Source organism: Marmota marmota, unplaced genomic scaffold, assembly GCF_001458135.2.
Source record: "Marmota marmota marmota unplaced genomic scaffold, marMar, whole genome shotgun sequence".
In the NCBI taxonomy this organism is placed as follows: domain Eukaryota; kingdom Metazoa; phylum Chordata; class Mammalia; order Rodentia; family Sciuridae; genus Marmota; species Marmota marmota.
In genome coordinates, this window is record NW_025999977.1 from 45,784,329 (window position 1) to 45,811,597 (window position 27,269).

At 44.5% G+C, this 27,269-nt stretch overlaps 1 protein-coding gene and 1 long non-coding RNA gene across 2 annotated transcripts; one reads left to right on the top strand and one right to left on the bottom strand.

Moving 5' to 3' along the window:
• Positions 1-7,846: 7,846 nt before the first annotated feature.
• On the bottom strand, positions 7,847-9,684 carry Rhob (ras homolog family member B). Its single transcript, XM_015479943.2, has one exon. The coding sequence runs from the start codon at positions 9,306-9,308 to the stop codon at positions 8,712-8,714; it is 597 nt and encodes a 198-aa protein (XP_015335429.1). The 5' UTR covers positions 9,309-9,684; the 3' UTR covers positions 7,847-8,711.
• Positions 9,685-10,085: 401 nt separating this feature from the next.
• LOC125617244 lies at positions 10,086-20,687 on the top strand. The gene is made up of 3 exons (XR_007348174.1): positions 10,086-13,270; positions 18,772-18,900; positions 19,140-20,687. It is a non-coding gene; the product is annotated as an uncharacterized LOC125617244 (long non-coding RNA).
• Positions 20,688-27,269: the final 6,582 nt, after the last annotated feature.

Here is a 27,269-nt window from a genome sequence, read left to right on the forward strand (position 1 = left end):
TGTGGCTTCTACCTCTGTGCCAGGAGAACCAGTTTGTCCAGACTTAAGGCGATTGATTACCAGCTCACTTGCAGTGGGTCTGGTGAACTGCTACAGAAATGGAGCTCCAAGTTCTGAATCTCAGAAGCACTGTGATCAGATGACCAAGCCATCTCACTTTGTTTTTCTATTTTATTCCAGAGTCTGACAATTTTGCTGAGCTGCCTAAGAGACAGAGACTTGCTTACTTGGGTTACAAATGTAGCTGTTAAATTTTGAACCTAATAAGTGTGGATCTTGCCCACAGAAGACTAATGGCTTGATTTTTGGGGCACACATTTCTTGATAACTTAGGGACAGTCAGCATTTTCCCCAGCATTCACTTCACCTGGGCAAGTTCCCAACTCTCCTTCCATCCCTGGCTACATTGGCCAGTGAGACTGAACAAGTCCTCTGCAGCATTCTGCCCTGGCCAGTCTGCTCTTCATTATGAGTCATTGGGTCAACACACTGGTACAGTGTCAGTTCAGCTTCTGATGAGAATTCATGAGCACCATACTCCCGGGGAGAAAGCCTGCTGGTCCCCAGACCCCTTTCTCTGCAGGCACTGTATTTCTGCGACCACTTCCTCAGGGACCTAAGTAATGGGCACTTCTTCCCCGGATAAATAAACCTGCCAGATTCGTCTTGTGCAATGCTCAGAATTTTCAGTTTATCAAGGACCCTCTGAATTTAAAGTATGATTCCATAACCCCCCAACTAGATGCTGAGGCTGCAAAAAACAAGTATATGAAACCTTGATGAATTTGTGTTTGGAAAAGTCCTCTATAAACAAAAAGAGTTGTTATTATTATACACTCATGTATTCAACAGAAATTTTCCCACTTCTATTTTGTGCTCAAGGTACTAAGATGAATCCACTTGAGGGAAAGTAATCAAGATATATTGAGGACTTAGAATGAGCTAGGCACTGTGCCAAGTACTTGGTTTGATCTTGTTTAATCTTCGAAATTATTTTACGAATGAAGAATCTGAGGCAGTAGAGGGTAAAAATAATTGGCCCAAGAATGTACAGATTGTGATAGACAGGGCAGGGCTTCTGCCTGCAATCCTTGATTTTTCTGCTAACCATATTACCTGCATACACTGCAGTAAAAGGAGATGAAACAAAGCCATGGGGAAGCCTGATGAGAGGAGAAGGGAGACTGCCCCTCCTACTCCACTCACCCATCTCTTTCTTGAGGTCCCCCAGCAAATTCCATGAACTCCAATCTCTTCCATCGCCAACCAAGAATGACAGCATCATACATGCCCAGGAGGATCTGTGGCCCCAGCTGCTGCCCTGAGCCTCCTCTGCACACCACTGTGGCCATGCTGAGCATTCTGAATTCTCCTGGTTCACTGGAGAGAGACTGTGTGTTCACTACGGTCATGGAAAGGGGTCAGATCATAACAGCCTGTGAGAAAACTCTCGGCTTTCTGAGCTCAGCACTATTCCTCTTTGAGTTGTTTACACGAGCATTGCATTTCATTTTTATTTGTTCTTTCAGATTTGGCAGGTAGCCAGCTGTTTGATCTGTATTTTCTGTCATGACCCATAATGTTAAAATTTTGAACAGTTTTTCCCCTGGCAGAGCTAAACCCATCTCAGGAACCAAGGCCGGCTAACTTACATTGGTCTTATCTTGTGCTTTAGTCTGGATCTCCATCTGGCCTACAGTTTCAGACATCTGTGGAGGAAATTCATAGCCACAAGATTGTGCATCCTGAAGGAAGGGAGGTGGATGGATCTTCTCATTTACAGAGTCTGCCTAGTTATGTGACCACATATCCGAGTTTTCCATATTTGGTCATTACTGAAGAGTGTGTATTTTACAAGTGATTTTTTTAGCACTTATATAAATAATACTTTTTATACTGTCAGAGTCCCATTTAAAACTTTTCTATCATTAAATGGCAAATGCATTCTTACATTCCTTTTAGGTGCTTCTAGAGGGTTTCTATTGTTTATTTAAAAGTCAAACAAGTTCTGGAATTAAATGGAATCAATCATTAACAAAGTGATGAGAAACTTGCTTCTTTTAATTTTAGTTTCTTCCCTTTTCAGGACTGAAGAGAGAAGACAAATAATTCCAAATGCAGCCAGAAGGCAGAGATAACACAATCATGAAAGCCTGCTTTCCTCGCCCTTAGAACATACTTTTCAATCATGATTTCTAAAATGAAAAGGTGGGCCAGTCATGCCAAGTTTCCAACCAAGAATCCAAAACTATGCCCAGCTTCCTTTGCCACTCTGAAGCTCAGTTCACGGTGACAGCAGCTGAGCACCTCCAACCACCCGGGTGGTCCTGCAGAGGGTGGCCTTCAGCCCAGAAATGCACCCCTCAGTCTGCTTACTCCAGGTTCACCAGGACTGTTTCCCCAGGGACATTTTTGGGTTGAGCACATCATGCATTTTTCCTAGGGGTGGGATACAATGCCCAAAGCCAGGCCTTAATGGAGAACTTTCCTAACTTTCTTGGGCTGAGGAATTCTCCATGCAGCCAAGTCATTCTTTAACTTCCCTTTTTCATTGCCCACAGAAGCTGTTCCAAACCCTTGTCACTTCCTTTTAGAAGTTGATGCTTCCCGAGTGTCTGTCCTGTCTTCCATTTACATTCATTCAACCACTCTGCATTGAGGTCCTAGCATACATCCAGCTCTGTGCTGGGCACACTGCATTGAATGAGCAGACATGGCTTATTCTTGTCATGATGCTGACAATCAAGTTTATAGTCAGTCTCCTCTTGCTCCTCACTCTTCCCAGATCATCACATCCCTTCTCCAAGGCTTCAGTTACCACCTGTACCCCGATGGCTCCTTCTTTCGTCAGATGACCTGGAAATCTATCCAAAGAGATGAATGTCACATAGGCATCCTGACTTGTAGTTGACAATGAGGAAAACAGTCCCCATGAATAGAGGATGGTTGAAAAGCAGAATCACAACTCTTATCCCAGAATGCCTTTATGCTGGACCACTTGCCCCAATCCAGATGAAACCACCATGGTGGAAACTTGTTTCCCTTTCCCATCTGCATAGCATGGATAATATTCTTCCCTTAAATCCACCCCCACAGCAGCGTTAAAGTCAGGCTAGCACACTTAGCAAAATTTTATTGAAGGTGCCAAGAGAATTAACTATCCACCAGGTGTAACCTGCAGTTGGCTATCCATACAGTTTCTCCTAAAGTCCGCTGGCCTAGACCTTCCTCTGCCTAGCTGAGCCACCCACTTAGAGCAGAAGTCACCTCCCTTCTTCATACCCCATCACCACCCAGCAAACCTTCCACACATCTACAATGTTCTCACAGAGAAGGGAAGTAGCCCTCTTTCCCTGCTATATAAGGTCCATTTCCTAAGACCACAGCTCCTAACCCAGGATTGGCTTCTTCCTAGAAAAGTTGATCTGATAAATTTCCCTCCCTTTAGGGTGATTTCTCTCATCTGTATAGATTGTGGCCTTTCTGCATGACCTTGAACAGTAGCCTAATTCTGTACAAAAAAATATATGGACTATGTTAAGAGGTTGAGAAGGACAGTGGTCACTTCCAAAGGCACCTAGCACTCAGTATGAATAAAATCAAACTCAACAGGTCCTTCTGGTAGCTTCCCCCAAATCCGCTCATCTTTTCTTACTCTTATTTTAAACAATGGCATCAGCATCCCCAAAGTCATCCAGCCCAGAATCACAGGGGTCACCATGGTGCCTCTCATTCAGATTCCCATACCTTCAACTTCCTAAGTGTCTTTGCAAAATGCTCCATCTTCCCCTTGTCTATGCCTTGGTTCAGGCACTCTCATCTCTACCTGACCAAGGCAGAGTCTTCCTTGATGTAGTCAGGGTGCTCTTTCTCAACTTATAATCCCACCAGAGATGCAGAATTATTGTTTTGGGCCAGATTTCCTGGGTTCAAATTCATTAGACTACTGTAATCCTGGGCCAGGTGTTTACCTCTCTGTGGCTCCGTCATCTCATCTGTAAAATGAGGAGAATGTACCTTCCTCTGAGTTACTGCAGAGATCATAGGTGGCTATTCCTAAAATGGCTCCCAGTGAACCGTCCCTCTGGTCTGCACACTCACATGTAATCCCCTCCCATTGAACGTGGACTGTACCCAGTTACTTGCTTCTAATAAATAGAATATAGCCAGAGGGAGGAGACATCCCTTTCATAATTGGATTTGAAAGACAGTGACTTCTGGGTTGTCCACACTCTTTCTCTGGCCCATCTCTCTTGCTTGCTATAAAGAAGCCAGCGGTCATGCTGTGAGCTGCCCTCTGGAGAGGCCCACAGGACAAAGAACCGAGGGCAGCCTCAGCCAATGAAGAACTGAGTCCTGCCAGCAGCTACATCACTGGGCTTTGGAGGAGATCATTCCCCTGAAAATCCTTCAGATAAATCCAGCCCCAGACTCATGAGAAACCCAGAGCCAGAAGACCCAGTTAATCTGTGCCTGCATCCCCAACTTGCAGAAACTGGGAGGTAATCAATGTTGTTCTAAGCCACTGTGTTGGGATAGTGTGTTATGCAGCAATAGATAACTGACAGAAGGATTAAGTAAAATAACACATAAAAAGGGTTTAGGCATTGTGCATGGTCAATCAACTGTGGCCATCGTCATCATTATCACCAATACTTGATTGGACTGAAAACCCTCTGAGGGGGAAAATGATGTCTAGTTATCTACTGCAGCCCAATCACCTAGCACAGTGCTAAGACCAGAATCTTTTGGTCAACAATAAATATTTGCTGACTAAAAGAATAAAAAAGAAGGAATAAACTGGGATCCTCTAGATTCTTACCTCCCAGGCCAGAAAAGAGGCTGCTGAGAGTTGGAGGAGCAGACCTGCTGGGTGTCTGAAGACCCAGGTTCTCCCTCTAAACAGAAGATGGACCAAGTAAAGTGGGTGCATGTCTCCCAGGAGCAGTTACCACAAAGCTTGCCCTTGTGTGTATGCCACATTCTTGGAAGTCACAGAGAAAACGGTGACTTTAATATGGAAACCATCCTCACCTACCTTCTCTCCTGGTCTGCCAGATAGATGCTTCCTGAGTTGTGCATAGGAGGAAAGGAGGAGCTGTGTTTTATTTGGCTGTGTAACACTATTTTTCTTGATCGAAGAAATATATGCCAGAGGGGCTGAAAGTAGAAAAATAGTTCTCACCCCAAAGAGCTTTATTCCCCAAAGCCCAGGCCCCACAGAAGTAAAAAGAAGCTGCATGCGTCATTATTGCATTGATGGCCCATCCTCCCCAAATCTCCTCCATCTACATATCACCCACACCTGCTTGAAGACTCAGCTTAAATGCCTCCTCCTCCATCACACCTTTCCAAACATGCCAGGCAAATGTAAGCACCCTAGGCTCCTGTCCCACCCTCTTCTGATGCCTCCATCAGAGCATGCTAGGTTTCAGGCTTGGTAAGTGCATTCCTAGAACTGCCCAACCCAACGGGGTCTACAAACCAGCTTCTGGAGGGCAAGAGCCCGGTCTCATTGCTTCTGTATCCCCATCTCATCAGAGTTGACAAAGCACTCTGAATGAATTACAGAGTGCTGTTTCATTCTGGATTCAGAAATGGCAGGATTCAATCTCTAAAGGGGAATTCAACCCCACTTTTACCCAAGAATGTGGGGGAGAGAAGATAGGGATTTACTCTAGAAGGAAAGCTTGCTGAGAGCTCTTTATTCCATGGTGTAAGGAAGTTGTGCAGGACACAACATCACAGAATTCAGTCTGCTTTAATATGGAAACCACCCCCATTCTCTGGACATTGACAGGGATATTCTCTTATCCTAAGCCAGTAGTTCTCAAAATGTGATCTCCAAATCAGCAACATCAGCATCACTTGGGACCTAGTTAGAAATTCAAATTCTTAAACCCTAGCCCAGATATTCTGGATCAAAAACTCTGGAACTAGGACCAGCAATCTGTGTTTTAACCAGCTCTCCCTCCATATGATTCTGATCACACTTAAGTTTCAGAAACCCCAGTCTAAGTCTACCAAAGCACATGTGGAAAAGGCCTTAGAAACACAATCCATATTGATTTAATAGTAAGATTAAAAGAGAACCCAAGATTATGCCCCTTGCTGTAAAATGCCCAGGATCAATGAAACTCCCCACTATTTTCCACAAAACTGTTCAACAGGCAATTAAATGAACTCAACACATTTATTTTAAATGTGCAAAATGAATTTTCATATCCTAAGAGTAACACCAGATGTTTTACCTCTTTTTCCTAATTGATTTTTCAGCCTACAGCAATTCGTCTTTATATTTTCCAGTTGGATCCTAATGTGTCAAGAAGAGTATGTTCCGGCAGAATTATTAAATGCCATGCATTTTGAAAGCAGCATAACTCAGACTGCCATGTATCATCTAGATGGTTGTCTCCCCAAAATATAAAAAACAGACAGCTATAGGTACCAGGCAGGAAAGCCAGAGAGGCCCTTTCAGAAGGTGGGATCTCCAGGCTCTTGGCTGGCTACAGAGCTGAGTCTGGGCATTGGGCCCAAGCCTGGGCTCTTCCCACAGAGTTCTGGACTCCCTGGTACTGAAGGATTTGTTGGCTGTGAAGGATTTGCTATGTGAAACCTGCAAGTAAACACCCTGCTTTTTTCAGTGGGAAGTTTTGCCTTTAAAATAAAAAAGTAGGGTATGAGGTAGAGTTGAGTGGAGCCAAAGAGGCAAGGAGTGGTGCCTCTCTCAGCTCCTGGTGGAGCCCAAACAATCCCCCTCTGTTGGCTACCATGCCCCTGCCCAACTGAGCCGGAGGCCCTGTTACTGCATGTTTGAGCTGGTGAAAGGTCATTACTGACCAGGTTTTTTTCACTCACAAAAACTCTGGAGTCTGAAAGAAGACAAGGAAACCAAGGAAACTGAAGCCTCAGCTTTGAAGCAAACAAACTTCAAAGGAGACCTCCCTTGCAAGGACCCTGGGGGGAGGAGGTGAATGGAGATGGGGGTAAACAGCCCTGAAATCCAGAAAGTGCTGAAAAAACAAAACTCAAACTTCTTAGGTAGATTGGAGGGGTGCCACTGCCTTCCCTGGAAGCTCCTGGGAGCTGGCAGATTTGAGCCCTCATACCTGCAGCAGGATTTCAATGTGGTCTCCAACTCCAAATTAACCTGTCTACATTCCAGAGCCTCAGCAGAAAAGATAAGGACCTGAAATCAGCTCATAAAAATGGGGCTGCTCCAACTTTAAGTAGCAAACACCCAGTCTCCCATGGATGATATAGCCCTTCTCAGTCCTTAGAATAAAGCCTTCTAGGATCCTTCCAGAAACATATTCAGATGAAAGTTCAGTAAAGAATCAGCTCCTTATTTGAATTCTCTCTCCCACTTTCATTGAGGAATTCCTGCCCCAGTGCTAACAATCTACAGTCTCATCCAGGGTATTGTCTAACCCCTAGATCTGAAGGAGACCCAGTTAACAGCCTGAATAACACTGAGAATTTTTTTTTAAAAAAGTTCTCTAAGCTTAAGATGCACACATAACAACTTTTCAAAGAAGCTAAGCCCCCAGAGAGACTTCAGACTATCTTTAAGACATGCTGATGGACTCACCTAATTGGACTCAATACACATTAGGTCCAAGATCTTTACTTTGGAGTCCAAGTAACCCTCTCATCTTCCTCTAGGAATGTGATAGGAACAACCTGGTCTCCCTCAATCACCCAACCCCACATCCCCCAAAGGGATCTCATCATCATTTATTATAGAAATGGTGTTGTTATCAAGAAAGGGTCTTACCAAAGAGTTCTTCCCTTGTCCCAAATTCATAGATATTTTTATACACTATTAAACCACAGGAGCCATTTATAAATGTCATCATCATAGTCTTTTAATATTTTACATAAAAAACTGTATACACAGCTTATAGAACTTTTATGTAAACATCATAAGCTCACCACTTTGTCATTTGTCAGTTTATTTAAAAAATAAAAAACAAGACAACAATTTAGTAGAAGTACCACTGGGCTGGGAGGAGAGGCGAAAAAAGGAAATGGGGGCAGGTTTATTCTCTGTACAGAGATGCAGAGAAAATTTCACATAGCTATAGAGACTGCCTTGTGAAAAATGAAAGTTTTAAATAGACCCCAATACTTTTTACCTTCCTTTATCAAAATAGTGTGCATAACCTGCACAAATAAAATCACAAACAGTGTTGCCACTTTTTCAAGAAAACAAAGCAAAAATTAGTGGGGTTTTTTCCCTCTCCTAGTTTAAAAGTCATCATCATCTTTTAAAAAACATCAGAAGTAGATGAGGTTACAGCATACAAGTATGGTCAGAATGCTACTGTCTTATGCAAATGACAAGTGCATTAAGTGTCAAACAATGAAACAATTGTGCAAAGAATTCTTTCAACAAAAAGTTTTTAGCCTTTAAATAAAACAACATCAGTTTCTTGGGCTGAACAATTTTCACTTGTAGGACAGGCACAAAGTTCGCTTATGGCAAAAACAGCCCGGCAGCGCAACCCCCTCCTGACACTGGTGGTTGGTGAGGGGTTTGCTGGGGGCTGATCCGCAGGAGACACTGTGTCTGGAAGCTGCGTTCTTCTCAGCCCCAAGTCAATTGCAAATGTTTTCTTCAGGGGTCGGAAAGATGGCCAAATCCAGTTCATGCTTGGATGGGCGCCGGATCCAGCCTGGGCTGGAACTGTTTTGGGGCCCTGGTCATTTCACTCGCCTCCACCATTAAATAACACCATCTCGCCTCCGAAAATAAAATTATATCTATATTTATATAACACCCCACCCAACCTCCCCAGCCCTCCCCTCCCGNCCTTGGTCTTGGCGGAGCACTCGAGGTAGTCGTAGGCTTGGATGCGCACCGCCATGGCGCGGCCGTCATCCGTGCGCACTGGTTCCTGCTTCATGCGGGCCAGCTCTGTGCGGACGTGCTCGTCGCTGCGCAGGTCTTTCTTGTTGGCCACCAGAATGATGGGCACGTTGGGACAGAAGTGCTTCACCTCGGGCACCCACTTCTCGGGGATGTTCTCCAGCGAGTCCGGGCTGTCCACCGAAAAGCACATGAGGATGACGTCGGTGTCCGGGTAGGAGAGCGGCCGCAGACGGTCATAGTCCTCCTGACCCGCCGTATCCCACAGCGCCAGCTCCACCTGCTTGCTGTCCACCTCGATGTCCGCCACATAGTTCTCGAAGACGGTGGGCACGTACACCTCAGGGAACTCGTCCTTACTGAACACGATCAGCAGGCACGTTTTGCCACACGCGCCGTCGCCCACCACCACCAGCTTCTTGCGGATGGCCGCCATGAGCGGGCCGGGCCCGGGCAGCAGGAGGGGGCCCGCGAACGCCTCGCTGCCGTCCCGCTCGCCGCTCACCGCTCACCTCGGGCTGCGCGCTGGGGCAGGTCGCTAGCTGCACCAGGCCCCGCGGTGGCGCGTTCTCTCGGTGCGCTCGGGCTGCCGCGGCGGGGGCGGTGGGGCGCCGGGGCATAGGGTGCACCGTGCGTCTCGAAGCGCTGCTCCGGGGCTGTGGCCGCTCTTCTCGTCCCAGCCCTAGGGTGGGCGGCTTTGTGCGCAAAAGTGGCTGGAGCCGCGAACTCGGCCTAGCTCCCTCCCGGATCTGTCTAGGCCTCGCGTACTGGGGTACCGATGACTAAAGCCTGACTGCGGTGGCAGATGCGGGCTGCGGCCCTAGCGCCCGCTATTTAAAGAGTCCGGCCACTTTCTTAATATAGCCGCCCAATGGGAAACGAGCCGGCTGAGCTCATCGCTGCGGATCTTGACTCTGATTGGTCGCCTGCTGCAGCCCAAAGGCGGGGCCGGACAAGCTTGATTGACGGCCCAGGCCGCCGGGCTGGGAGAGGCGGCGACTGGGGAGTCTGCGCGGCGGCTAGCCCTGAGGGCCTGTGTCGCCACCCCGGTAGTTACCTTCGCCCCAGCTTAAGTGCGCGAGGCCCCACTGGCAGGCTGGAGCCCACAGGGTCTGGGAGAGCGGGTGGGAGACTCGGTGCACTTTGTGGGGCGTTGGCGACTCCCTGCCCCGCTTCCTTGAAAACTCCCGGCGGGAGGGTAAGAAGAGGGCGGGGGTCGAACTTGTGGGGGAGGGGAGGATTTTTAAAGTGGTTTTGTTTTTAAGTAAACAGCCACACGTGTAAACTTTTGCATTCAAGCAAAAGTTATTTTTCCTTTCTTTGGAGGCGGCCCCTCCTGTGGTGTGGGCCGGCTCACCGGCTCCCCCCGTACTCGCCTTAGGGCAGCCATACAAGTTGACTATATAGTGGATCTGGCTCAGCCTCTTCCTCCAAGCCTTACTGCCCACCCCTTTCATGGCCCCCACTTGGGTCTCTAGATGAAGATGAGGGGAAGGAGCACTGTCCTAAGGCCTAACCCTTAGCACAATGAAAAGGGAAGATTGATGCCAGCCCATTTTAGGATTTTACAGTCCCCAGGGAAGGGCAGCTTCCACCCAGCTCTGCATAACTAATTCCATTCCAGTGAACTGTCAGAGGTAAAGAGTTAAAGAGAATTCAACCACCCCCAAACCCATTGATGAGATGAAATGGCTTGAACCCCCCCCCCAAAGTAGAGTGAGGTGGAGGAGGATTGCAGGTGGGGACACAGCAAGTTAGTGTCTGGTGGATACTGGACCTCTAGTCTCCTAATATGCACCAAGACTTCATTCATCCATCCCTAGAAGAGATGACACCAACCTCTGGGTTAGAAATACCTAAGTCAACCCACTGACAGGGACCCAAGAGGAGGGAAGCAGGCAGGGGGAGTCAGGGAGGGCCTCCCAAGACGAAGGAATAGCTTGAACCAAGTGGAAAGGTGGGAAATTGTAGGACACACTGTAGGAACAGGTAGTGGCTTTGTGTGACTGCATTTGAAGGAGAAACAGTTGAATCTCAGATCAGAGTCCATCATGGAGGCTAAAGTACCAACTAAGCAGGGAGTTGCATCCAGGCTGGATGAACTGGGATGCTTCTCTTTTTCTGCAGAGAGACCCTCCACATCATGGTGAGGTTATTGTCTCATAGTTTCATCTCCCTCTCTCAACTTATTGGGGCAGGGGACAGGATTTTATCTCATCTCAGCATCTTGAAGACCCAACACAATGCCTGGCCTTATGCAAAAATCAATAGATATGGTTACAGTGGCACACACCTTTAGCTCCAAGCACTCAGGAGACTGAGGCTCAGGAGCTGGAGCCACACTGGGCAACATAGTGAGACCCCATCTCAAATTAAAAAAAAAAAAACAGTAAATGATGGTGGAAGGTTAGGTTCCAGAACTCCTCTGACATGTCCTAGGATTTATCTCAACTCCAGATTCTGCTTTAACAATTATCTGACTAAATCCTTGCAGCCAGCTATGTCCCAGCATTTTCACTTATAATTCATATGTTAAGAGCTAGATCTTTATGTGACTCTACAGATATAATCAAGTCAACTAAGACATTAGTGCAGATAACCTTGGCCCACCTGAAGTGATATCTTATTCAAAGACCAGGAATGCTGTGCTTCCTTGGCTCTGGATTAGCTCCACTACAAGGCCCCATTTTTTGTTGTTGTTGTTTTGTTTTTAGATGTACGGAACTAATTTGTCAGTAACTAAATAGTTTTGTTGGTTGTTGGTAATTTAGGGCTTTATTCTGGACTTTTTTTTTTTAAGCTAGCCTATTAGAAAAATCTTATCTACACATGTTTTTCTTCTTTTAGTCAAAACTTTTTATGGCTGTATTGTTCACACTGCTTTCCTTGGTCTTAATATAGCTTGAGAATCTTGGCTATGTCCTTAAGTTTCAAATATTACCAAAATATAAAACAATTAAAGCTTTGTACCATGTGTTTTTTTTTAAAAAAAACAAACCTTAAATACAAAGGATCAGGAAGAGGGATTAAGTTCATTTGTTTCCTGATTTTCAGACACTATCTGAGTTGTTCTGAGCTCAAAGGTCGGTATCAAAATAACTTCTCAAAATATGCAGTATCGATGTCAAAGTAAACAAATAGAAATATCTATGTTCTACAGCAACTTCTTTTCCTGCTGTTCCTTTTTTTTTTTTTTTTTTTTTGCCCAGGATACTTTGACCAACCCTGCCTCAGACTGAACCATTTAGTGGATGAACTTTTCCAAACTAGCCTTATGCCCCACAGTCTCTTCCCTTCCCCTCCCACTTCACTATGCCCTCCTGATGAAAGGTAGGAATAAACTTTAATTCTGTGGGACAAGTTATTTTAGTGATTTATTTTTTTAACGTGTATGTTCATTGTATGACATACCCCCACCAGTGAGACAGGTGAATTCCATTTCAGGGAAAAGAAAGATATTAATTTATTCCCAATCTTCAACCTAATATGTTTGGTCTTTGTTTATTTTTTGCCCAGTGTCTCCTGTAAATCACTCCCTGCCCTTCAGACCAGACCAGAGTTTGGAATTTTCACTAGATTTTAGTGCCACCTTGTGGCAATCATGAGTTTTTTTTTTTCTTTTTAGAAAACAATTTTTAAAATCTTTAAAAGCAGGCCCTTTGTGAATATTTTTATTTTAAAATATTTCACAGGATATAAATTAACTGTGTGTATTTACACAGACAACAACTTCACTAATTTACAAACCAATGGGTTTCATTTCCCCCTAATTATGATTAAAGAAATGTAAAGCAACTTTAACCCCCCTCCCCCCAAAAAAATCATAGGATTTTTTCCCCCAGTTAAGAAAGCCATTGTTGGATTCTCTGATATACTTAGAAATGACACTAATTCATTTACCCCTAAGCACTTACTGGGAACCAGAACTGCATTAGATATTTCTAATGCTTGTTGGATTTTAATTTTTTCTAACTTAAGTTGTAACTAAAGTCTTTGAGAAAAATTTCAACTTCACATCTCTCTGCAATGAACTTTAAAATTGGAAAGATTCTTCTAGAACTATCTACACTGTTTCTTGTAGAAGAAATGAGACAGTCCTGGCTGGTCCACTTGGAGCCCATGGGCTTTCTGGGTTCTCCATCTATTAGCAATGGCAGATAAAATGTCCTTTTTTGGCCAGGAGATTGACATCTAATATGAACCCTGGGGTGAGGAGAAGATTGGGCTCACAAGAGCACCACTATAATTAGACTGTTAAACTTAGAAATGTGGACACTGAACACTGACCTGACCTCTCTGTCCAGTGCAGGTCCAGGCCAAGGAGAATAGACAATGGGCAAAGCATCAGCTCCTGCTCTCTCTAAAATTACACTGTTATTACAGTAGCCACTAACAAAGGTGAGTTTGGCGTATTTGGAATGTCACTAGGGCCACTGAGGAACTGACTTCCTAACATTATTTCATTCTAATTAAATTTTAAAAACTGATATTCAGTTCAGTTATTGGGAAACCTAGGTACATACGAAACAATTTGGGCAGGTGAATGTACCTTTTCAACTGGAAAATTTTATGAAATCGAGACAGATTATTTTCAGTGAAAATTTAGCAACCAAATGGAAATGTGGTGTAATTATAAAATAAACATTAGACTGGAAGACTTAGATGGAAAAACATGTGAAATAGTTCATTAACAATTTTGACATAAATTACATAGCAAGATGGTAATACTTGGAAATAAAGGGTATATTCCTAAATACATGACATCTAATGTTAGAAGTATTTGGACATATTATGTAATTTATTTTCACCTTTGTACATTTTTAATGTGACAATTAGAAAATATAAAAGTGTGCGTGTGGCTCACACATACTGGGAAGTTGAAATTTTTCTCAAAGACTTTAGTTACTACTTAGGCTAGGAAAAAAAATTTAAATTCAACAAGCATTAGAAATATCTAATGCAGTGCTGGTTCCCAGTAAAAGTATGTGTGTGGCTCACATTGTAAGTGTGATTCACACAAATATAAAAGTGGACGTGTGGCTCACATTGTAAATGTGGCTCACACTTAGAGGTTAGAAACTCAGATGACCACAGGGGTCCCGCAGGTACAATGTCCAATGCCTGGAAGCTCAGATGCTCCCAGCTCTTCCTGTAACACTCTCTTCCTGGGGAGAGTTGCTGCTTGTGTGAGCCCTGTGGAATCTTCTTGCCTGTGCCCCCAGGTTTCCTTGTATTTGTCCTAAATGCACTGCTGGACTCCAATACCAAGAGGATCACTGAGTTCTGGGGCAACCCAGGCCCCGCTTCCCATGTGAGTCACTACTCTCCAGACCCCAGCCTCCCCCTCCTCTGCATCACTGCCCCTGAACTGGACCCTCGCCAAACTAGGCAGTGTTGTCCTGGACAGTAGAGACCATTTGGATCTTTTTGCATCCTGATCCCTTTTCCTTTCCAAAAGAAGAGATCAAAATCGTGTCCTTGTCATCTGCCCCCAATTACCCTATATTCCCCCATCTCCTTCTGCCCTATAAAGGCTTTGAAGCATCTAAACCTGGCTGGGCTGTTAAGTAACTGTACTCCCCATGCTCTCCAAGCACGTTCAGGAAAGAAATATGCCTTTTTCTCCTACCAATCTGTTACCCATTCATTTCAGCAAACCTTCAGAGGACGAAGAGGAAGCTTTTCCTTTGCCTCTATACACGCTGATCTGTTTTCCTTAAGAGAGAATCCAAATCTATACATATTGCAATTTTGTAGAAAGTTGTGGATGTAGCCATTCTCAGGAAGTTTGGATGAACTTCAGTCCTCTCGATTCAATTCACTAAACACAGATCTAGAGGAGAGAGTCAAGAAGGGGAGATAAAGACATGGACAATAAGGCATAGGGCAAAGACGAACACATGCTGGGGTACATATTACAAATATCAAAATAAGGGACAGATACAGCTTCATGCTGGAGGTAACACTCAGGGATCCTGAATAACAAGTAGGATTTTTTTCAGGAAAAAAAGAAAAAAGAAACCCCTTTGCACCATCTGAAACATTTCCTGTGTGGATTTTGAATGGAAAAGGTTCCACCCAGAGCCATTTGATAGGAAGGGAGAAGCAGCAATAGGCAGAAGAATGAAAATGTCCCTCCTTCCCTGCTGAGGTTTGCCTGATGACAGAGGAGTGTGAGGTTTGTGGAGCCCTGAGGAATGGGAGGGCAGAAAAGAAAGAGGAAGGTCACAGAACTTGCCATTACGTAAGTGCTGTCATTACAAAATCCACCCAGGCAAACTCCGGCCTGCTCTATGGTGTCTGCTGAAATTGCACACACATTTATCATTGTAGCCAAAGCCTGGGAAAGTGGCGTGTAGATTCAGTGAGCAGAGAGGAAGGATCCAGGTGCCAGAAGGCTGAAGGAGCTGCTTCTGAGCCCTTCAACCTCCAGGATCTACATCCTTGAGCATATTTTCTCAGTTCCCCTGTTTGTAAAATAAGTAGAACTTAGAGGTTGGAAACTCAGATGACCACAGGGGTCCCGCAGGTACATAACTGTGTATAAGACATTAGGCTGTGGTAGCAACTGTGGGGAACTAGAGAACAAGCCGTAACTAAGCTATAGAAGCTCAGAATTTAAATTGAAACCATTGTATTGTTCACATTGTGTTGTCCCCTGCACAGGCAGGGCAGGCTAGCTTTAGCTAATGGAACCAGTTTGTGAGCAGGATGGATTTAATTTAAATGTACCCAGGGAGTATTAAATGTATCTAGGGAGCTTACCTGTCAAAAGTTATACTGTCAATCCTTCCATCAAATGAAACAAAGCAAAACCTTTCAAAAAAAAAAACAAAAACAAAAACAAAAATCCTTTATTTATTTTATTACTCAAGACCTTCTTTTATTTGTATTGTTTTAACTAAGATCCAAAGGGTAAAACATTACAAAGGATGGAACCTAGAGGAATGTGGTTTTAAGAATAAATTATTCTCACCCATCACAGTGGTACACATCTGTAATCCCAGTGACTAAAGAGGCTGAGGCAGAAGGATCACAAGTTTGAGGCCAGCCTCAACAACTTAGCAAGGCTCTAAGCAACTTAGTGAGACCCTGTCTCAAAATAAAAAAAATAAAAAGGGTTGGGGATGTGGCTTAGTGGTTAAACTCCCTTGGGTTCAATCTTCGTATCAAAAAAAAAAAAATGAGTAAGTTATTCTCACAGCCGAGAAGGGGCTCACATATGGAAGGGTGGGTAATCAACCTTACTGTGCCTGTCTACAGTGGAACAGAACACCACGTTTTTTTCTCTGCTTTTTTTTTTTTTTAAGTCTTGAAAGCAAATGATCTAATCAAAGTATTTACACAGGGATGATTCACTTCTGTGTTCTCTTGTGATGTCAAAATTTTGCAATAGGGCGAAGCTAAATTGACAATGGATTTCCCCACTCCCAAGTGTTACCACTGAAGATGTGTCTGTGGCTATTTATAGAATGAGACAGAGCCTACATTAGGAGCCACTGCTCAGAACCAGGGCAACAGAGGAGCAGAGGATGGATTCGTGGGGAGCCTCCAGCCACATAAGCACAGCTCAGCATGGGAAGCTGTCCTTCCTGGGGACCACAGTCAGAGAGGAGAACACTGAAAATCTCTCCGGTTGACAACCTTGATAAAACTGCTCTCTCTGGGGTCTGTAGGGTTGTGTGATCTCTGCTCACCTTGATCACAATGTGTAAGAAAGAAACTGACGCATTTATAACTTGGAAATTTCAGTGATCACCTAGAAAGTTCACTCATCTATTCATTCCACTAATGTTTGCTAGGTGCTTCCTGTCTGCCAGGGACTATGCATAGGACCTCACATGCTTTAGGGTACTTAGTGTACTTGGCATCTCACAGCAATTGAACTTCCTAACTCCACAGGACGTAGGGATGGGGTGGATATGAAGGAGGTGGTGACTGTTGTGGCTTTCATTCCATCATTCATCCCTCCAACAGACTCGGCCAGGAATGGGACACAGGGAGTAATGAGGTATGTAGAGTCAACCCCTGAGAGCCCCGGCCCATAAATAGAAGTGACAATACAACACAGTACTAATAACAATTAACCAGTCTACTTCAGCCTAGTGTGGTAAGCACCCTGATGGGAGGGGCTGAGGAGATGGTTGTGCTTTGGTGCCTCCAGTGAGCTACACCCTCCAGTATTCATCTCCAGCCGTCTCCTCCCCTGATGGCTCTGTGCCTGGCTACACTCCAGCTTGCATCAATGAGACATCAGTGAGAATGACACAAGGTTACACACCCAGGCTCGCCCTTTCAGAATACTTTTTCTCAGAACCTTCCTATGGTCCTCTGAGGAAATCAGTCAGCCATGTGGAAAAGCCCATATGGAAAAAAATTGCCCTTGGCCATTAGCTTCAGTTAACCTAAGAGCTGGTGGCCAGCACCAACTGCTCCCTCTGTGGGGTGGGATCATTAGAACCTTCTACCCTAAAGCCCTAGCCAACCCCATGGGAAGAGGAACTCCCTGACTCAACAATCCACAGGTCCATTCAATAATGAATTGTTGATGTCTTAAGCTACTTAGTTTGGGGATGAATTGTTCCATGGCACTGGGTGACCACAACAGGCTGTGTTGATGTTTGCATGGAACTTGCCAGGCCAAGAGAAGAAAGGCATTCCCTATATGGAAGCCTGAGATGGTGCAGTGTATTCAGGTACTGGGTAGGTGGCTGGGTTTGGGGTATGAGGGGTAGGTGACAAATTCTGGGGTTGGAGAGGCTGGCCAGGTCCAGATCAGGGCATCCAAAGGTGAGTCAGGAGTCCCCAAGAACACCTCTAGTTTTGATGATCCACTAAGAGGACTGATAGGACTTAACAGCTATGATTTATTACAGCAGAAAGACGCAAAGCAGAATCAACAAAGGGAAAAAGATACATGGGGTGAAATCTGGGGGAGCAGGTGCAAGGCCATTGTTCCTTTTGATAATCCTCAGTGTTCTCTCCCAGAGGAGCAGGGACCAATTTCCCCAGCCATGAGATGCAACAACGCATGAGAACTGCTGCCAACCAAGGAGGCTCACTGAAGACGAGGTGCCCAGGACCCTAATGAGGGACTGTGGTGATTTATTTTATATGTCCACTTGGCTAAGCCATGGTGCCTGGATGTTTGGTCAAATACCAGCCTAGATGTTGCTGTAAAGTTTTCCTTTTTGTTTTTAGATGAGACAAACATTTAAATCAATAGGCTTCTAGTAAAGCAGATGACTCTCCATAATGTACATGGGTCTCATCCAATCAACTGAACAAAGTCTGAGGTTTCTGTATGAATGAGAGGGGAACCCCTGCTGGAGTTTCCAACCTGCTGTCCTGCAGAAGTTGGGCTCAAAACTGCAACTCTGAATTTGCAGCCTGCCAATCTGCCCTACTGATTTTGACCTTGCTAGCCACCTCTGTGTCTCTTTGTCTATCTCTCTACCTCTCTCTCTCTTTCTTTTCCTCTCTCTTCATATATATCTCTGGTTGGTTCTGTTTCTCTGAAGAACAATGACTAATTCAGGAATGCTCACATAGGTCCCTTTGTCTGGCATATGCCTAAATTCCAGTCTTCCTGAAGGAAAGCAGGTGTTAAGCATCAACCATAATATTTGTACAAACACTTGAGGCACAGCGAGTCACTCTTAACAGTGAATGGTGAGAACTCTCCTGAAATCCAAGTTCCCAGATACCAGCAAAGGCCAAGCTTGTAAACAGACCTTTATGTGAACAAGCAGTGGGGCCTACTCTGATAACTCTTTTTGTAGGGAAGGTGAGTAGTTTAAATTGAGGTAACAGGGAGTTGATGGATTTTTTAAAAATGGAAATATGTTATTGTACTGAGAGTTTAAGGAGAGGGTGATAATGATGTTTTGTTTCATAAGGATCTGGGGTAGCCGTGTGGGAGTCCTCCAAGGATCGAAGCAGGCTTCAGATCCAGAGACCCTCTGGTCATCCATGCAGAGCAAGGATGGAGAGTAGGGAATGGATTTGCAACCACAGCAGGACCCATGGTAAATATGTTCCCACTTCCTAGGATGCCACCTTCTCTCCCACTCAGAGAAAGGCCTTGTGTAGCCAAGGTCACCAGCTGTACTGTGCCCAGCCCCTGGAAAGATCTCACCTGCCAGGCTCATCGAGGTGTGTGTGTGTGTATGTGTGCGTGTGTGCGTGTGCGTGTGCGTGTGATGTGTGTGTGTGTGTGTGTGTGTGTGTTTGGGGGCCATCACACGTGTCACACCTCTCCTCCTAGGTTATTGAGTAAGAGATGAGGAGGGTACCTGTCCAGGCTATGAGAGAGGAAGTTGGCAGGCTGGATCTGGAGGTCCAGTCAACTACTGGGGACCTGAAGGCCCTGCAGGGCCAGGTTCTTCTCCTGCTCTCTTTCCTCCTGCCATCCAGGAGGTGACACTCTCCTGGATACCACTGGGACTCAAGGACATACCTAGGTAAAAGGATTCTGTGGGCCTCTAGACTTCTGCTTCTCTAAGTATGGTCCATGGACCAGCAACACTGGCAGAAATGCAAAATCTCAGGCCCCAACCCAGACCAGCCCAGGACCCATGGAGTCAGAACCTGGATTGTAACAAGATCTCCAAGAGATTCATCTGAACATTAAGGTTTGAGAAGCCCTGCCCTGTTCGGGCCTTCCTGTACTCTGCCTGCAGGAGAGTGGCTGTGGTGGTTAAATTGAGAGTGGCATCTGCGAAGCCACACGCAGCTCTGCCTGGGTCCTGCTGGTACGAGCTGTAGAGTCTTGGCATCATCTTCCTGTGCGTCAGTCTCTATTCTGTGAACTGGAAATAGTGCCTCCTCCAATGGGTCACTGTGACTTAAATGAGTCATTGCATGTAAAGGGCTTGGAACAGGGCCTGATACATTGCAAATGCCAGTAACTGTTAGATTTGTTGCTAAATATGTGTCAGTGGCCCTGGCGGTGCTGGCCCCACCCATTAATGTGTACACATCTTCCCCTACTGACCTGGCAAAAGAGTGTCCCCCAACATACTGCTCTGATGTTAGAGTGCCCCCCTTGTGGCTCTGCCCTTAGTCTCCAGGTCTCCTGAGGTGCCATAGAGTGGGTTATCTTGTTACAGGACAGCCCTTCCATTCTGGGAAGTCCCTCTCCTTCCAAGACCTCTTTTATCCAGGTTAATCATTTGTGGTCCTCAGAGCTGATCTCTGCAGGCCCTGGCTACTGACCCCTTGGCCATCCTGGGAGCACATGGCCATTTGTCTATGTCCTTAAAGTACATAGCTGAGATCAGGGCACAGTCATTTAGGGATGTCTCATGATTGTCCCTTCATATCTGCTGAGTTTTGGGGACAGGCCAGTCAGGTGGCCATAGGACAAGGTTTCTCTCCCAAGGGCTACCTCCAGGGTAACCCAGATAGAATAGATGCTGAGCTCCCCAAGAAGGTCCGTATGGAGCCGCAAAAAAATGGAACCCCCTGGAGTTCTGGTGAGCACACAAGGGCAAATCTGAGTAAAGGTAAGCCCAGCAGTTCCCTCACATCTTCATGAGCTGACTATAGCAATGTGCCTTGTCATAGATGGGAGAGGGCAGATGGTGGCTCATCCCAAATGGGCAATGCTCCACAACCTTTGGACCATAGTAGGACTTAGAATTTCCTGTTAAACTTTTGGTCAATGTTTCTGGAATGCAAATAAAGTAAATCAAATCCCAAGGGATAATAAAGTGCTCTTGCTCTTTCTCTCGCTCTCTTGTTACCTGTGACTGTATCCTAAAGACTATCATTAGTATTATACTACTAATACATAATACTAACAAATAAATAAATAATACCGGAATACTATAGCTACTAAGGTTGATGGATGATTCTAATAATAATAATCACTAGCATGCCAGGTACAGTGGCACACGCCTACAATCTCAGCAGTTTGGGAAGCTGAGATAAAGGATTGAAAATTTGAGGCCAGCCTCAAACTTTCAATTTAACAAGACCCTAAGCAACTTATTTATGACTCAAAGTAAAACATTAAAAAAAAAAATAAGGGCTAGGGATGTGGCTCAATGATAAAATTCCCCTGGGTTCAATACCCAGCACACTAACCTTAACCCTCACCCTCCTACACAAAAGAAAAAAGAATAATCGCTAACAGTTGGGGATTAATTATGTGTTCATGCACTAGGTCATCTAACCTCACAATAATTGTGACAGGGACAAGGGTTATTGGCATGGAGAGTCACCTTGCTTCAGTAGCCAATTTCCAAATTTCCTTACCCAATTTCCAAAGTGGATTTTAGGTGTGCCTGCTGGACTGCAGGCCCTTTTCTGTGATCATTAGTGAAGTTGAGGAATGAAAGGGGCCTAAAGGCTAAATTGGTGCACATTTTATTTATTTTATTTTGGTACTGGGGATTGAACCCAGGGACATTTTACCACGGAGCTGCATCCCCAGTCCATTTGTTTATTATTTGACAGGGTTTCACTGAGTTGCTTAGGGCCTCACTAAGTTTCTGAGACTGGCCTTGAACTTGTAGTCCTTCTGCCTCATCATCTTGGGTCACTGTGATTACAGGCATGTGCCACTATGTGCAGCCTGATATATGTCTCAAAGAACCATGGAACTTCTCCCAGAAGAAGGCAACTGATCCAGAGGGCAGAAAAGGGGTCCAAAGGGAAGTGGAGGTGAGAGAGGAGGAGCCAGCCCAGGACAGAGATGTGGAAAAGAGAGAGGAGAGATTTGGGAGAGGAACAGCTCTGAGGACAGGGATCTAGGGTAAAGAGGAGATTTAGGGGATTTTGACTGTTTGACTCAATAGCCCCCTCTGCTACCTCTTTGGTAAAGATCTATATACATTTACATTTCTTTTCAAGATTTTTGTTCATTTGTTTTTGTTTTTTGGTTCTGGGGATTTAACCCAGGGGTGCTTAACCACTGAGCCACATCCCCAGTCCTTCCATTTTTCATTTTGAGACAGGGTCTTGCTAAATTGCTCAGGGCCTTGCTAAGTAGCTGAGGCTGGCCTCGAACTTGCAATCATTTGCCCCAGTGACCCTGGTTGCTGGGATTACAGGCATGCACTACTATGCCTAGCATCAAGATTTTTTTTTTTTTGAACTGCATATCTGTGTGGAAGCTACCCTGAACTGAACTTCAATCAAGGCAACCCAGCTGTATTTGTATTATACTATTATTATCCCCACAATTTAGAGATAAGGAAGCAGAGATTAGAGAGTTTAAATAACTTGCCGAAGGTCACACAGTCAGTAAATATTGAAACCAGCTTCCATGAGCAATCTGCTGGTGGACAGACACTGCGGACCACGGCGTTGATTCCGATGAGTGTTAGAGAACTGTTTTTTGCTAGTGCAATTCCCATTGCTACTTCTCCATTTCAGGGGCTTATACTTGCCTGTTTACACAAAAATGGTTCTAGAGCTCTTGTGCTGCAAGTATCATTTTGTTTACTGCTTCCTTGAAGTATACTTCCCAGATCTCCCCCTAGTCCTCCTTTCCCTTCTCCATGAACCACCCATCCCCTTCTTGAAGCAGTCTCTGAATGGGCTTTTCTAACCTGCCTGTATGAGCAGACAGTTCCCGTGCTCTTCACTGAGATTCCACCTTGAACTTAAACACAGCAGCAGCAAAGGCTGATGAAAGACCAATGGGCACAAGGGCACAATTGGTGCAAGAAGTCCTGCCAAACCCATGCACTCCCTCAGGGATCATGTATTGAGCTCACACTGGGAATCAGGTGTGCACCACTGTGGTCAGCTCTTGTACTAATTTCAAATCATTGAGGTACATATGAAATTCCTGTTTACCCTCTCCAATCCTATTCCCCAGCCTCCTCTTTTGACTGTGTTATTTAACATTTCTCTGCATATATTATACATTTACTACCTGTCACTGTATCCTAAAGACTATCTGGTGGTGTTTTGCATATCTTTAACTTTTACGTGAATAGTAATGTATGTTATATAACTACAACTTCATGTTTTTACTCAATGATGTTATTTTGAGATTTAGCTATGTATTAACAGGTAGCTCTTGTTCATCCATTTTTACCTGTACTATATTCTATTTTGTAAATACTTATTCATTCTCCTGTTGGGCATTTGGGATTTTTCCAAGTTGTTTCTCTCTCTATCTCGCTCTTGCTCTTGCTCTTTCTCTCGCTCTCTCTCTTTCTGTCTCCCCCTTCCCCCATACTTTTCTTTTTGGATACAAACTGTGCTGCAGAGACCATTGCTGCAGTTGGATAGGCCAACGCGTATACGTGTGAAGGAGATTCTGGAATATATACCTGTGTCATAGAAAGAAGCTTTTTATGAGACAAAAATCCAGAGTTGCTCTTCAAGTTTAAGAATTGCAGCTAGCCGGCGGGGGGTGGGGGGGGGTGTGAAACAGGTGGTGACACTGCCTCCAGCTTCTACATTGGGAGCCTGTGTCCTAGGTGAGCAAGTATGGACACCTTTCAGCAAGTGTATGTCCCTGAAAGCTCCACACAGTGGTGCATGCAATTGATCCCAGCAGCTAGGGAGGCTGAGATGGGAGGATTCAAAGCCAGCCTCAGTACTTTAGTGAGTCCCTAAGCAACTTAGTGAGATCCTGTCTCAAAATTTAAAAAAATTTTAAAAATATTTTAAAAGGCTGGAGATGTGGCTCGGTGTTAAAATGCTCCTGGGTTCAAATGTAACCTAAAGCTCCGTCCTCATCCTTGATGCCAATCCAATAACGAAGACAATCTTGAGAAAAAGGAAAAAGAAGGTTTTGGCTTTTCTAGCAAAGGAGAAACACAGGGAACTCCTGTCCCAAAGGTTGTGATTCTGCTTATCTGCAAGAGCAGGGGGCTTTTATAGAGGTGATTCATAGAAAATGAGATTAAGGAGGAGAGATCAGGAAAGAGAAGAACAGAAAAAAGAAGATCATGTAGGAGAAGTTTAGGGGAATGAAAAAAGAAATGTAAGTTTCGAAGCCACAAGGGATATAGTCAAAGCATCAAGTGAAGCCCTGTTACACAATCCCCAGTACCCCCCCCCCCAAAAAAAAAAAAAGTGCACCCTGTTGATGTCCTTTCATCCAGGTCTGGTCAGAGTCACACATAGAGGCCTTGCTATGAATCATTATTCTTGTCCGACTTCTCCTTTGTATCTACAGTTGGAAACAGATAATTTGGAGGATTCTGATGAATCACACTGAGTGTAGCAGTGAGGAATCAGGAGGGAGGGCACCATTGTTTAGAGAGCGGGGGAAATGGGTTTATCATTTAGAAATCAGGACTAATATTACATCAGCCTTTTCTGGGTTACAAACCACGAAGCAGAAATTTTCCAGTTCTGTGATCTTCTCTGTTGGCCTCTGTTGTATATTAATTTCAGCTGGGTTGACTGGGCAGAAAGGCCCAGGAGTGTCTCACCCCCACATCTGGAAGTTGGTATAGGCTGTTGGCTGAGTCACCTTGATCCCTCTTTGAGTGGCTTTTCACCCTCCAACAGGCTAACCAGCTTCCTCACACAGAGGTCTCCAGGGCCGGACTCCACCACAATGGAAGAGATGCCATAAGGACTCCCCAGGGCTGGGCACAGATCTCAAATAGCATCACTTCCACTGAATCTGTTGGCCAAGGCAGGTCACAAAGCCAGTTGATATTTGAGAAGATAATTGGATGCCTCTCTTGTTGGAAGGAGAAGCAAAGACTCATTGCAAAGAAGTGTGGGAGGGCTTGTTTCAGACATCTTTGACAACAATTTCCCATGACTGAGCAATTTGGGCAGAGGTGTAACTTTACCAGTCACCATTGTGCTAGTAGAGTCTTTTTGCAATTTCCAAAATAGATAAGGATGACATAATTTCCATGTCCCTAGATTTCCTGGCTAGAAAGTATTCACAGAGGGGTAGATTTTTAAATTATTGGTGGCTACTGGTTCTTCTCTTCATCTAAAAGTGTTGTAAAGAATCTACCTTAAACCTTTGTGAATTCTTTCAATGAGTATATTTTAAGCACCTGCTGTGTCCAGAGCATTGTGCTAGGTTCCAGGGATATAGAAGTGAACATAATAACATGCATGGTTTCTATTCTCCTGATTCTTTTTCCATGGGAAGGAAAGAAGCTTTAAGCAAGTAATTATAGAGTTAGATATTTCATTACTGTGGTATTTATTGCAGGAGAAAGAAAGCATGCCCAGAAAAAAATCTAAGTGAAAACTTTGTCCTGGGTCAGGATCAAGGGAAACTTCCTAAATCCTGAGGAACAAATAGGCATTGTGCAGGCTTATGGGGTGGAGGAAAGTGTTAAAGGGAACAAACATCTAGGGCAGAAGCAGCAGCATGGACTGAGGTCCTGGAGGAGCAAGAAGCCTACATGTATGAGGAACTTAGAAGTAACAGGAAAAGGGGAAGCTGGTCAAATGAGACTAGAGAACAGGCAAAGGCTAGATCATGCAGGGTGTGTCGACAGTATAAAGGATTTTATTCTGTCCTGAGAGCAATAGAAATGTGTAAGCCTGAATTATGGACTGAACTATGCCCCTCAACGTCCATAGGTTGGAGTCTTAATCTTCAATATGATTGTATTTGGAGATGAGCACTTACAGAGGCAAAGGGCACAGGGCAGAGCCCTAGCCCAGTAGGACTTGTGTTCTTAGAAAAAGAGGAAGAAATACCAGGAAAGCACGTGCACAGAGGAAAGGTCATGTGAGGACACAAAAAGAAGTTGACCATCTATAACTAGGAAGAGAGGGTTTACCAGAAACCAGTGCTGATGTCACATTGATCTTGAACCTCCAGCCTCCAGAGTGAGGGAAAATAAATTTTTATTTTACAGCAGCCATTGGAGATGAATACAGCATGTGATAGTGAGATTTATGCTCCTTAAAAAACGTATGCAGGATTGCCCGCAGGGTTTGTTAAAACTCAGATTGCTGGTACCCTCCTCCAGAGTTTCTGATCCAGTTGTCTGATTAGGGCTCAAGAAAATATGCATTTTGGTCTGGGGATGTGGTTCAAGTGGTAGCGCGCTCACCTAGCATGCGTGCGGCCCGGGTTGGATCCTCAGCACCACATACAAACAAAGATGTTGTGTCCGCCGAAAACTAAAAAAAAAATAAATATTAAAAAATTCTCTCTCTCTCTCTCTTTAAAAAAAAATATCTAATTTCATGAAAGTTTAAAAAAAAAAAGAAAATATGCATTTGTCACAAGGTCCAAGGTGCTATTCTAGCCAGGGTTCTCCAAAGAAACAAAACCAATAGAGTACATGAACACGGAATATTTACTATCATAAGAAATTGACTCATATGATTACGGAGGCTGACAAGGCCCAAGATCTGCAGCCAGAAAACTGGAGACCCAGGAGAGACACTGGTGCCATTCCAGTCTAAAAGTCAGTCTGCAGGCTTGAGATTTAAGAAGAGTCAATGTTTCAGTTTACGTCTGAGGGCAGAAAAAAGAAAAAATCCAGCTTAATGGCAGTCAGGAGTAGGATCAGCTCTTTGTTTTATTCATAATTTAAATTGATTGTATGGGGCCTGACCATGTTGAAAAGGGGCATCTGCTTCACTCAGTTTACAGATTCAGCAAGTTGTTTTTGATTATTTGTTTGTTTCAGTGCTAGGGATTGAACCCAAGGCTTTGTACATGTTAGGCAAGTGTGCTGTCACTGAGCCATACCCCCAGCTGTCAGTCTACAGATTCAAACATTAGTCTCATCCAAACACTCTCATGGACACATCTCAACCAAATATCTGGGCACCCTGTGGCCCAGCCAAGTTGACACAAAACTAACCATTACAGATGCTGTTGCTGGGGTGTGACCAGCTTGGAAATCACTGCTTCAGTAGCTCTACTTCCTTTTGTGAAGAATTCAATCCTTATCCCCCTTCTACCACCATCCCCACAACGTAAAGGGGGTGAGCAGTGACCACATTTGGCAGATGACAGGCCATGAGGTGCAGCTTGTCCTTCGACAAGTGGCTGGAAACCTTCACAACCTGTCAGAGAATCACATGGACCATTTCACCTCCCTAGGCTTGAGCCCCTTTGGGATTCACAGATAAAATGCAAGGACATACTAGTGCTAAAAAGTTATTGGCCATTTATCTAAAATTCAAATTGAACCAAGCATCCTGTCTTTATTTTATTTGCTATACTTGGAACACTGACTGCTTGCTTGCTTGCTTTCTATCTTTTTATCTTTTTCTTTTTTCATTCTGGGGATTGACTGGCCCTTTTTATTTTGAGATAGGATCTTACTAAGTTGCTTAGGGCTAAGTTGACTGAGGTTGGCCTTGAATTTGCTATCCTCCTGCCTCAGCCTCCTGAGCCACTGGTATTACAGGAATGCGCCACCATACCCTGCTTCAGATTTCTTTGTTAAATGGGATGTCGGTGAAGTCAAAGTCATAGGATCTC